This window comes from Nothobranchius furzeri, chromosome 2 (assembly GCF_043380555.1).
Source record: "Nothobranchius furzeri strain GRZ-AD chromosome 2, NfurGRZ-RIMD1, whole genome shotgun sequence".
Taxonomy (NCBI): Eukaryota; Metazoa; Chordata; class Actinopteri; order Cyprinodontiformes; family Nothobranchiidae; genus Nothobranchius; species Nothobranchius furzeri.
The window spans coordinates 28,134,407-28,147,773 of record NC_091742.1 but is presented as its reverse complement, the minus strand read 5'-3'; the positions used below and the strand labels follow the sequence as shown (position 1 = coordinate 28,147,773).

Genomic DNA, 13,367 nt, shown 5'->3' with positions numbered 1-13,367 from the left:
AACTCGCCCCGGTGAACACAAGAATCGGGTCTGTTGTACCAGAGAAAATAAACTTTTATTCCACATATTCTCCTCATTCTCAGTGGCTGAGTGTGGATGTGTGTGTGTGGGGGGGCTCCTCAACACCCTTCAGAACAGAAAATCAGTTAGCGTTGCAATTTTTTTAAAATAGGGAAGAAAACAAACAGTAATGAAGACACGTCTTCCATCGGTGTAGACGGACATATGTCCCCACGTGTCCTCCTCGGTACCACCACCATCCCACCTCATCCTGGTGCTTCTGAAATGCACCGTGCCCACTGAGCTCAGTCCAGGAGCTCCAGAGCCTCTCAGTCAGTCTCCATGGCACCGCTGTGCGTCTCCTTGGACACCATAAGTCTCATCAGTTTCCCATGCAGCTTCTCGATCTTCTTCACGTCCTGAGCCTGGTCTGTTTTGTACTGCAAACACTGAAAACAGAAACAAACCGTCACCGATGGTGAAAGATCATCAACATGCCCTAGAGCCTAGAGTGTCTGTTGAAAGAGACAAAGAACGCAAGCTTGTGATTGGTCAGGAGGACGCTGTCACTTCATCAACAGCACAGTCATTGTGGCTTCAAAAATTAAAGATATTTAGTGGCAGACACGGATAAGATTGAAAAACGCATCGCGGAAAAAAATATGCGCGTTTATTCGCCCGCGACTGAAGGAGTACAAAAATATGCAACGGGTGTTTTATTTGTAGACGGAGAAGACAAGAACCGCGAGTTTAGAGGCCCCGACTGTATGAACAGGTGGAGAGGACTGAGGGACAAAATCTCTGAAATATAACAATGTAAACACAACAGTAAGTACACCATCATGGACCGGAAATGTGACTAATGGTGGCAGGATACCTCAGAATAGTGGTACGCCCTCTGCTGTCCTGGAGGGGAATTGCTTTGCAACAATCCTCAGCTGATGGAGGAGTCTGAAAGCAAAACATCGTGTGCATCTCTCGCCGCAGACACACGCAACGCCACTGTCCGTCCACGCAGGGGTTTACCAGCAGGCTCACAAGGACAGACGGAGTCGAGCCCACTTCCCTAAACATCCATCCAACGAGACAGAGAACGCAAGCTTGCGATTAGTCAGCATGTCGCTGTCGTCAACAGCGCCGCCATTGGCCCCTCAAAAACATAAAGAAAGCCAAAGACAAAATCTGTTGTTTTGGCGGAGAATTTCTTTGCAACAGGGTCGGGCCAGTATGATTAGAGGAGATACGACCAAGCCCCCACCATGTGGCTCAAAAATGGAGTCAAACCCGGAGGTACCAAAAATTACAGTTCCACCCTCATCCACTAGGGGCTGGTGTCAGAAGCGAGCAAATCCTCATTGACTCCCATGTTAAAAATACCAATTTCACAGCAGAAATAAACATGTTTACAGCCTGGTACCAGAACATGTTTTTGGTTTAAATGATCTAGTTTACACTCATGACAACTCTGAGGGGGGTGAATGTTTTTCTCACTCTTCTGTTTAAGTGTATTAAAAGCCTAAAATTCTGTATAATTAATGAGCATCAGACCCACGTGACCACAGAGCTAGCTCCGGGGAAAGGCCTCAGTAGAGCCTCGGTCTGGCCTGGAAACTGCTCCGGGATTTTGAGTCTCTGTGTTTGTGTATTCTTGTTTGGATATTATTTGTGCAATTGTTGGACAAAATGACTTGCTGTGGCATTAATTGCACTAATAGAGCGTCCAAGGAGTCTCCACTTCATTTTTTTCGGTAAGTAAAATTATATTTATGTATTTTAGGTCACTGCCGAGCTGAGCTTAGATTTTAACATGTACTGTTTAACCATGAAATTTAAATGTAATAGGGTAAAACCCAGTGCATTTAACATAATGCTGCACTTTAGAAAATGGGTTGAAATATAACATGTTGGTGGAGCTGGGTTCCCACTATCGGCTTGTGGAGCTCTCGGAGACCTCTGTGTTCCACCCGGTTCTCCCCAGCGGTCAGCCCGGCGTATCTCTGACTCAGAAGCTCTGGTGTTGTGCACAGTTAACTCCGGTTGTAGCTAGGTTGCTACCTCCGTTAGCTTAGCTCCCACCTCCGCGTTAGCTTTGGGTTAGCTTCAGGTTAGCTTGTAGCTAGTTCGACCGGGTGTCGTCAGTTGATCCCAGCCTTACAGCCCCACCCTCAGCTCCTCCTCTCTTCCCTTTTGTGGAATTGTCGGGGCTTGACTGAACAAGTGACACGGTCAAGATGGCGGTGGTGGCCACCTCCCATTTAGCCTCAAAAACATGTTATTGGAGCCTATGGAAATGAATTGTCCAGTATATATATGTCGATGGATACGACGCAGCAGCAGGGGGCGCAAATGTGCATTTGCTTAAGCATGAGTCAGGCTTTACGTTTTGTGGTCACTGACCTTTTATAGGATCAGGATGGGACCCACCATAGGCGGGCTGGCGTACATGAAAGCTCTTCAGTGATTGGATAAGGAAGGGATTATCCAATAGGCGTCGCTTTAAAGGGCTAAACTAGAATATGGGGTTACAACACTTAACCGACGTTTTCCTCCTGTCACCCTTATTGAAGCGCTGCATCTCTAGGAGTGGAGTCGCTTTACTTCGTCTGCTGAACTTTAAATCAACACAAGGTGGACGCTGGGGTAAACCTGACACAAACAGCAGAACATCGTTCTGTTTCCTTCGTTTGTCTCACCACAGCGTTGTCGGTGACTTTGATGCACAGGTTACCGTCGCAGTGTCGATACTTCAGGACCACTCTGACCTGCAAAAACAACAAAAACGCGTTCAGGAATTCTGGCATGACGCTCAGAACCAACACCATCATGTGGCTAACAAGCTAGCTCCGTGTGCTAAAACACACGAACTCACCTTCATCGGATCTGCCAGGTAGAGTTTTTCTGCCGCGCGAGCGAACTCCTCCCAGACCTGATAGTAAGGCATTATTTCCCCAAACGTACAGAGTTAGATCAGAATGTGGGGTTAAAGCAACGGAGAAGCGACAAGCTAACTTAAAAAACCCACATCAGCAGCAAAGCCGCAGCAGCCTATCAGATTTCAGATAAGAGGATACGGAAACCCGTCGATCAACCTTTTTTCAAAGTAAAAGTACACCAAAAATAAGCCACTTCAAGTCAAGTCATTTTAAATTAATCGATCATCGCCACTTTACTGACACTTTTATCTTGCATCACGATTAAATTAATAGTTGTCTGTCTCCGTCTGATGCACAAGTCCTTACAACATTAATCTCAGTTTAACGTTTCTGAACATTCTCGTTAGAGTCAGACGACTTTTATTTTGAATGAACGTGTCGTATGCCGGAAAAGTTTCTTTTTCTTTTTTTGAAACTGTCAAAGGTTTAAAACAGCTGTACGAACTTTTCTTCACTGACCAAATGGTCTCTATTATTATTGTTATTATTATTATTATTATTATTATTATTATTATTATTTATTTATTTATTACAGGAGTGCCAACTTGCGTTTAATTGCCGACGACGCACTTCTCTACACGTTACAGAGGGCTTCTCCAAGTGAGGACCATCCAACCACAAAGTTACTAAAACTGCTGAAAAGGATGCATCACCATCATTAGTGGAAATTAAGACTCAGCCACTTCAGCCAGGCCTCAGAGTTGTTCTCATAAGCTACTCTGTTGTCTATACCTGATGTAGGAACAATCAGTGGGATATTCTGTGGTGACACATTTTTGTTTTCTTTTTAAATGTTTTTAGGTTTCAAAAGGAGCAGCCAGTTTTCTAGCTAGTGGTATACAGAGGAGCTTAGAGATTTCAGACTTTGATGAAATGTTGGTTTGTATCCACTTACATTAAAGCAGCATGGGTGATTTTATGTTGAACCAAATAAAGGAAGTGTTTCCGCTGCTCACAAAGGAACTCTTCAATTTATTCAAGCTGAAAATAGTTGATAAAAGCAAGACAAATACGTATATACAGTGGGTAACTGTACAGTCTAAACCAGTGTTTCCCAACCCTGATCCTCAGGGACCTCCATGTTGCCCTTTTAAACACCCGTGTGTCTCTTCTTCTTCTTTGAAATTAGGCAGGCTAGACACCTATAAAGCGTATTGCTGCCACACCAGCCAACACACTGAGCCAGCACAACCCACTGCACACAACAGGCACGAGTACCATCCCACCCCGTGTTCCCACACAACCACCACCAACAAAAACCCACCACCCGTTCACACCCCAGTGAAAACACACAACCCCACATGGAGGTTCACCCCATACTCACACTCCCAGCCCCACCATCTACACCCACCACCAAGGGCGTCCCACAATCCTCAGCAGACCAAGAACCCCCAACATCCCGCAAACACGTTGCACCCCAAACCTCCTCGGGGGACACGTCAGAAAACCCCCGCCACTGCTGTCACCTCACGAGCTACATCGGACTTGTTGGACGCTCCATACTTCACCCTCCACAAGGCCTCAACCAGAAACGCCAAAAACTTCCTTTTATCCTTCACAACTACCACACCCGCCCCCACATCCCCACCACCAGTTGACAAAGGCACATTACAAGGCCCGGATGCACCACTATTCCGCACCCCCACGACACACTGCCTCAGCATATGACACCTTATGCTCAGCCTGAACCTTCCCCACCTCCACCGCCACCCTGTACGCCACACAGCCCCTATAAGCCGCTTGATGGTCCCCACCACAATTACAACGTCAGAGCAGTAAATCGCAACTCTTGCAGTCATGGTCACCCCCGCACCTCCGACAACGCACCCCACCACACAGGCACCGGCCACATGACCATATCCCTGACACCTAAAACACCTCAGAGGAGGTTCCTCGTACGCCCTCGCAGCGAAACTTAGGAAGCCCAATTGGACACGAGCAGGAAGCTCCACCCCTTCGAAAGTAATCAGCAGTGGAGTGGACCCATGTGCATTAAACCCCAGAAGCCAAACAGCCACCACCACCGCCCCACTCAGGGAACCAAACACCTCAGACTCAGAGACCTCGTTGGAAATGCTGTACACCACACCCATAATCACACAACCAGACCTCGACTCGGAAACCACCACGTCCACCCCAGAAACAGTGTCTGTCTTCTTCTTCTTCTTCTTCTTCTTCTTCTTCTTCTTCAGTAGTTCTAAGGCAGACTAGACGCCTATTCGGCTTATTGCTGCCACAACAACCTACGGTTTACCCAACGGCGTTCACACCCTCACATTATACACCAACCTGACCCAAGAAAGCCATCAGCACGCCCACACACCACCCATCCTCCACCCTCAACAAGTTTCGCAAACTAAAACCTCCACCCCCCACAGAACCCAAAAACCCTAACAGGGCCCTCCTCTCGACAGAGCAATTGGGACATTCCAGCAAAACACGTTTTACTGTTTCCGGCACCCCACATTGGCACAAACCATCAGGGTGCTTCGCCACTATCAGGAGACCTCTCCGCAGACAGCTATGGCCCAACCTCAGCCTCGTCAACACCACAGAGTCTCTCTTCCCGCTAGGATGGCCAACCCCAGAAACCCCCACGCGACGCTGCAGATCATAAAAAGCCCTCCCAGTAACCCCAACATCCCACTAGGTCTGCCACAGGTCAAACGCCATCCGACCCACTGCCGAGCGACACTCACACGCTCCCAACCCCACCTCCACATCCACCACACACCTCGACAGCGCTCCCTTAGCCAAAGTGTGGGCCCTCTCATTACCCTCCACCCCCACATGAGCAGGAACCCACACAACACAAACGCCACACCTCAAAGCAACTACTTTGTGCAACATCAACCTGATCCTAACCAGTAAGTCAGGCCCAGACCAACGCCTCAAGAGCAGCAGCAGAGTCAGAGCAAATCAGATTTCGTCAGCCGATGTTCCGCCACCCACTGCAAGGCCCACAGTATCGCAACCAACTCTGCTGCAAATACAGAACAATAGTCTGTTATGCAACGACCCAAACCAAACCCCAAAAGAGGGACACCCAACCCCACTGCCACTCTACCACTCTCAGGATTCTTGGAGCCGTCAGTATAGAGGTGCAAGAATGAACCCCACTCCACCCTCATAAAATCCATAAAAGGCCCCGCCCCCCTGCCACCCAGTGGCAGTAGCCAGAGCGAAACCTCAGGCCACACCAAATGGAAGCGAACCGACCAGTTGAGGAAGCCCCGCCCCACCGTCTGATTCCTCAGCCGTTCAGGAAATCCACCCCTAGCCACCCTGTTAGACTGGCTGTTAGTAGGTAGATGGACTGTATCAGGGAGGGAGTTAAAGGTGTCTTCCTGGGGTGTCGGTAAGAACACAGGTTCAGGCTTCATTTCACCTTGGCCTCTTTATTCTCAGGTGAAAAGCAGTAGCAACAGCAATGCATAGGGGCACGCAGAACATTGATGCAGGGCTGAGCAATGAGTATGCAACTCATTAAGAATTACCCAGAGTTAACAGGGATGTTGCTAGGTGAGTGTGGTCTAAAGGAAAGAATAATACAGGAAGAACAGATTAACATAAACTATATTCTGCCCCATTTGTTCAAACTAACACAACAACATAGTAGGAGAAAAACCCTCTAAGCAGAAAATAAAATAATAATCAGCAGGTCCAGATCACCTTGGTCTGGTCGGGACAACCCAGTCCACATGGCCACACCAGCTAAAAACCCTCTGGGTAAACTGCCAGGGCAGACATGTCACAAGGACGACATCTAGTGGCCATTTCCGGGATTTACCAACACTCAAATATTCTGAGATTCTAAGCCAAATTACCCACTTTTACAGCTATAAACCACCTCACATCCAACTCTGCAACCGACACACATGCATAAAATAGGCAACAGGGACCTACACTCTCGTACAATGAGGCAGTGCAGATTCATGACAGAACTATCAAGCATAACTATGACATGAGAACATTCCAAAACACCACGAGGCAAACAAACGTATTCCTAACACATTATGTAAGCAGGTCCAGTAAACAAATGATTACTTACTTAGTAGTCATTCACGCACACAAAGTTGACTTAAACTGGGAACTAGCTGAGTAAAAAGCTCTCCTCCACTCTGCTGTCTCATGTGCTTCTCCACCTGCTCTGCTCAGTGGTCTCCTCTGCACTGTCGTCTGATCTGTCATCATCTCAGCTCTGAGAGAGTGAAGGTTGATTTATACTTGATGCGTCCGCGAGGTCCGCACGGCTCCGTGCGGAAAAGTTGCGTCATTTTAACAACCACGCCCCTCCACCGCGTCTCCGCACGGCCCAGAATTTCCGCAACGCGCACCTCGGAAATTTTCTAACCACGCGGACGACGGACGCGGAAAAACATGGCGGACCGGCAAGAACTAGTACGGCAGAGGTTGGTAAATACAGACATTTGTATGATTCAGCTCTCAGAGATCACCGTGATCAACATGTTGTTAATAATTCTTGGAGAGAAACAGCTCACACTGTCGGAAAAGACGAGGACGCTGTTAAAAATGCTGGAATGCCATGTTGTAAACAGTAATTTCTACTTCTACTATGGTGTAGTGTTGGATGCATGCCGTAGAGCTCCATGCTGCCCCGTTCACTTTGGGAGAATATTGGCTCACCGCAGAGACGAGACGGACGAACCATAAACGCTGCGAGTTGTGAAGCGCGTTCCATCCGCGAGCCGCATCACCGCGCGGAAAGTGAATGCGTCAAGCATAAACCAAGCTTCAGAGCGTGAGCCCGCAAGTGTGCCACCTGGTGGCCTTTCCTACACACCCTCCCCCCTTTTCAAACTCCCAGTGACCGACCAACAGCTCAGAACACGGGCTATCCGCAACCATACCCTTGACCTTCATCAGAGAGCGTATCCCCAGTTTAATGCGACGGATCTCCAATGGCATTTCACCCACCTCAACGAGGAGGGCGGCCGCAGGGGTAGACCGAAACGCCCCACTTCACACCCACAAGGCAGCTGCCTGCAGCACATCGAGCAGCTTCAGGGTAGTAGGTGCCGCAGATCCATACATTAGACAGCCATAGTCCAAGGACGATCTAATCACACCCCTGTAAACCTGCAGCAAGGTGTCCCTGGAAGCCCCCCAATCACTACCGGCCAGACAACGTAAGATATTCAGCACACGACCACACCTGGCTATCAAAAAGTGTACGTTTCCCCCATCTGTGCTTGTCTTCCAACCACAGGCCTAAGTACCTATAGCATGACACCCCCTCCAGCACCTAACATCAAACCCTCACAAGGCACAGTCCTCTTAAAACCAAAAACCATAAATTTGGTATTCGACGAGGACAACTGAAAGCCCCATCTCTGAGCCCAGGCCACCACTCCATCCAACCCCTCCTTGACCTTGTGAAAAACAAAACGAAGGTTCCGACCACACTTCCAGAAAGTGCCATCATCGGCAGAGGCCTACCAAATCCACCACCCAAGGAGACGAACGTCCCACTAACCAAGACATTAAACAGAACAGGGCTGATGACACTGCCTTGCGGCACCCCATTGTCCACCTGAACCGACTCCGAATGAGTGGAATCCACCCTCACGTGGATCGTCTAACCCCTTAAAAAACCTCCTATCCGGCGCAACATGGATCCACGGTCACTCTTAGCACTTCCCCTACTCTCCACCTGTGTAAGGGCACCTTCACCGCCACTCGACTTCCGACCCATGCCCCACCGAAAAGTATGTTTATTGATTTTATTCTGATCTTGTTTTTTGTAACGTTTTTTTTCTTTGAATGAAATAAAGAATGAAACATAAATAAATAAATTCAATCGGAACACCGAGGTACCGGACCTGTACAGGCCGTCGGCCGACACTCCAGACACCCCTCCAGCCCAAAGCCACCAACCGAGAGTGGAAAAGTGCCGTTTCCGAGCCTGAAGCTCCTGTGTGTCTCTGCTGCCACACACTTTACTTAAATAAATGAGTGTGTAGCAGGGTGATTGTCTGAAGCTGGGGGATGCTGCTTAACCAATCACCTGTTGAGGGTGCCCTGTTATAAATGATAATGACCCGCACTTGTATAGCGCCTCTCAGAGTAAGGACTCCAAAGCGCTTTACACTAAAGTGTATCATTCATCCATTCACACACTCATTCACACACTGATGGTGATGAGCTACGATGTAGCCACAGCTGCCCTGGGGCGCACTGACAGAGGCGAGGCTGCCGAGCACTGGCGTCACCGGTCCCTCCGACCACCATCAGCAATATAAGGGCAGGGGTTGGTTCCCTCGGGTGACTGCCTCTCACTAAACTTGGCATTTACTTCCGGGTTGTCGAGCCGGTCGTGGAGGTGGCAGGGCTTGGAACTCTGCGCAGACTTGGTGGCTGGCGTCTGACCAATCAGCTCTGGGACGTACCAGTGTTTCGCCGGCTCAGGTGGGCAAACCAACGTCTAAGACTCTGCTGTTTTGCTTCTCTGGATTTTTATGATTAGTTCCCGGCTCCCATGAGTAGAGGACACGAGCTCCCGGCATCGCCCAGTGTGCTGGTACTTGGATGTGACAGCGGCCGGTCCCGCTTGACCTATACCAGATCGGATCCACCGCCGCCAACGACATCGCCTCCTAGACTAGGCTGTGGTGGGACTCCACTCGGGTCCAAGGAGGACCACCTTTCCGGTGTCTCCAGCGCACGTCTGGCACGCATCTGAGCGAGACTGATTGCTCTTTTAAAATAAATTAAAGTGATTAACCGGCATCTGCAGCACTTGATGTCCTCCTGAGGAGCTGATGTAAATTAGGTGCGCCGAAGCAGACATGGAAAACATGTAGGGCAGTGGTCCCTGAGCACCAGGGTCGGGAAACAGCGGTCTAAACAAGTCACTGCTTCTAGTAGTTTAAATGTGGAAGCGAGGGTGGCGGAGGCTTTAGCAGGGCTTGGGATCACACGTGGTTACTCGTTGCATTCTGGGTTGCACATGTTGATGACCTCACAAGTGTAAACAAACCATATAAACAAACAGCACATCTCAGAGGATAAGCAGATTTGGGAGAAAGAAAGTAATGAAAAACCCGTTAAAACCCTGAAAAGGATGTAAGTCATCCCGAGCTATTACAGAGTCGTGTATACCGGCGTGTACAGACACCTCCACCGTTTCTACCCGTTCTGTTTCTAGTTGCATAAAACAAGACACGGCCATCTAGGTTTAGTGAGTTCCCATTCTGAGTCCAGCTGGCAGTCCACTTGTCTTTATGTCTCTTTCGTATCATTTTTGCCCGCTTTGCAGTTAGACGCTCTAAACGACACATCACTGGTGTTGCCCCCTTGAGCCTTGTTTTGCTTTATAAACCATGGCCCTGGTGCTACAGTGAACCTCTCGTTGGATTTTGGCCCAAGGCGGTAGCTCCTGTCCATGTCCCCAGGCCTCACATTGATGTTGAGATCAAGGACGTAATTTTCACTTTAGAAGTGGGGGGGACACGGGGGGGGGGGGTATCTTTACAATATGTTCTAATGGGAAACAGGTGTAATATTGTTTTTGGATGGTAAAAGGTGCAGGGGTCAAAACTTGACTTTGGAAAAAGTGGGGGGGGGACATCTCCCCCCTATACCCCCCCAAAATTACGTCCATGAGATTATTTTTGATAATATCCAAAACGTTTGTGTTTTCATGATCATTTTCAGGAACACCGTAGACGACTAGGCAGTTTTGTCTTGAGTACTGCTCTCGCTCATCTAAAACACCCTCAGTGTCATCGTCTTTATTTTGTAGCTCATTTATTTTGTCTATCGTATCTCTCCATTCAAAGTCTCTGATTGCACTGTGGAGTCTGCGGTCGCGCGCTTTAAGGGCTCAGTCCACCAGAAGCTGACTGATGCTGCAGATAAAGCGCCACCTCATCAGGAGCATGCTAGGTGTTGTTGGGAGCTCATTCAAGCATGTGGAGGACACACACGCTCCTGAGCCTGACTAACATCAAAGCTGGATGCATGGACGTCATTTTCACTTTAGAAGTGGGGGGACACAGAGTGGGGAGTGGGAGGGGGGGGGGGATCTTTACAGTATGCTCTAATGGGAAACAGGCTTCAACACAAAGAGTTGTTTTCTGCTTGGTCCTAGGGCTCAACTAGTCTCAATTTAATATAGCGTAATATTGTTTTTGGATGGTAAAAAGTGCAGGGGTCAAAGCTTGACTTTGGAAAAAGTGGGAGGGGGGGGGACATGTCCCCCCTGTCCCCCCCAAAATTACGTCTATGGCTGGATGAGCCTTTTCCCAACTTTCATTTTGAGTGTGACTCCAAATCCAGACCTGCATGGGTTGAGAAACTGGATTTCAGTTGTGTGATTCTGTTGTCAGCGCATATGTAAATGATTTAATTAGAATATTTAATTCATTCAGGTCTAAGATGTCTTATTTTTCTCTTCCTTTTATCTTTTTGAGCTGTGTGTGTGTGTGTGTGTGTGTGTGTGTGTGTGTGTGTGTGTGTGTGTGTGTGTGTGTGTGTGTGTGTGTGTGTGTGTGTTAGACTCCTAAGAACAGCTGACTGACTGCGCATGCGCCGATGCTGCCCCCGACACATTTTTTGGGAAAGCGTCACTTTTCAGTAGCACACCGGCGGCGGGACAGCGGGCTCGGTGCTGTGTTCAGGGCTCTGCTCCCGGATTGGTTGCACGTGAGGACGCTCACAGGTGATCCTTGAACGCAGCAAGGGCTGAAGCCACGGCGCCGCCGACCCGCCTGCGTCAGAACCGTCGGAACCAAGCAGACTGTGCCGAGTCCCACTTTGTCGTTGAGTCAAAACCAGCGGAGCCACGATGCTCCGGAACATGTAGGACTGGACCGAGCCCCGCTTTTGTTCTGGAACACCGCCCATATTTCTGGTCTCCTCAGACCTGAACCCAGAACTTGGGCAAAACTACACAACTCCCCCTCGGTACCGAGTGGAGTCCGGCCTCACGAGCCTTCACCATGAGGTAAGGACCTCTTGTTGCTCCAGTGGGGTGGTGGTTCGGTGGGTCCGGCCCGAACCGGACGGGTAACGGTCTTGGGACTTGCAGTTTGCTGAATCTCATCTAATATTTCTAGCGGCTGGTTTCCATCTAACGGAGCTGGTGTATGATATGAGTTTCCCCGTCGAGACCGGAACCGGTGTCAGGTGGCGGTTCCGTCTGGAGGCTCGATGTCAGCAGTTTGTCCCATGGATGAGCCCAGCTCGTGCTGCATTGAGGGATTGGGTTTCATCCCAGTTCTGGTTCCACACAGCAAACACGTGTCAGGGAAGAAGGACTCTGGGGGACACGTCCCTGGTCCTGTCCCCCCAGAAAGCTGAGTCTGGTCCAGATAAAGAGCCGATCTTCTGCTCTGCGGTCCTCCTCACTACTGGTCATCACCAGTTACTGCTACAGTGCTAGTGAAAACTTTTGATCTTGGCCTGCTAGACAAGAGGAGGCAGAGGAGGTGGGGAGTGGCTCGTAAAGGACTTCCAGCTATTGCTGCACAGTTGGATCTGTTGATCAGCAGGTTTGTAGTGACCTCAGATTTTCTTCTAAATGTAAACCACTTTCTACCCAGAGGTAAGAGCAGTCACCCTGCTCACAAGTGTTTCCACAAACTATTAGTTACTGCAACTAGTTACTACATCTAATTGCTATTAGTTACAACAACTAGTTACTATTAGTTACTACTACTACTTACCATTAGTTACTACAACTAGTTACTATTAGTTACTACATCTAGTTACTATTAGTTACTGCTATTAGTTAATACAACTAGTTACTATTAGTTACTACATCACATTACTATTAGTTACAACAACTAGTTAGTATTAGTTACAACAACTAGTTACTATTAGTTACAACAACTAGTTACTATTAGTTACAACAACTAGTTACTATTAGTTACTACAACTAGTTACTAGTTACTACATCTAATTACTATTAGTTACAACAACTAGTTACTACTACTAGTTACCATTAGTTAATACAACTAGTTACTATTAGTTACTACATCTAATTACTATTAGTTACAACAACTAGTTACTATTAGTTACTACTACTAGTTACTATTAGTTACTACAACTAGTTACTATTAGTTACTACATCTAGTTACTATTAGTTACTGCTTTTAGTTAATACAACTAGGGATGGGTACCTTTGACATTTGAATCGATTCGGTACTAATTCCCGGTACCTAGGAATCGTTACCGGTACTTAACGGTACCAATTTTTGATACTTTTGAGTGTTTAATATTTTAATTCTCTTTTATAATTAGATATATATTTTTCTCAATATATAACCATATTTGATAAATATCACGATAAATAACATACAACTGTTTGTATTTTAACATCGTCCTTGTAGTTTTATAAGCTGATAATTAAACTGAAGCAAACATCTTTACTGTGAACTAAATTTACTGCGTATCTTCATTCCTTTTGCC

General features: G+C 47.8%; 2 protein-coding genes across 2 annotated transcripts in view; one reads left to right on the top strand and one right to left on the bottom strand.

Annotated features, from left to right (window-relative positions):
• Nucleotides 1-33: 33 nt before the first annotated feature.
• srp9 (signal recognition particle 9) lies at nucleotides 34-3,071 on the bottom strand. The gene is made up of 3 exons (XM_015975539.2): nucleotides 2,870-3,071; nucleotides 2,694-2,762; nucleotides 34-449 (listed from the first exon to the last, which is right to left on the bottom strand). Exons 1-3 carry the CDS (start codon nucleotides 2,939-2,941, stop codon nucleotides 330-332), a joined length of 261 nt encoding a protein of 86 aa, XP_015831025.1. The 5' UTR covers nucleotides 2,942-3,071; the 3' UTR covers nucleotides 34-329.
• An 8,688-nt stretch (nucleotides 3,072-11,759) lies between these two features.
• The window catches only part of enah (ENAH actin regulator), an 80,591-nt gene continuing 78,983 nt past the window's right edge, over nucleotides 11,760-13,367 (top strand). The window contains exon 1 of the mRNA XM_015975507.3: nucleotides 11,760-11,901. Coding sequence (XP_015830993.3) covers nucleotides 11,897-11,901 — 5 coding nt within the window. The 5' untranslated portion in view covers nucleotides 11,760-11,896. The remainder of the gene's footprint in view (nucleotides 11,902-13,367) is intronic.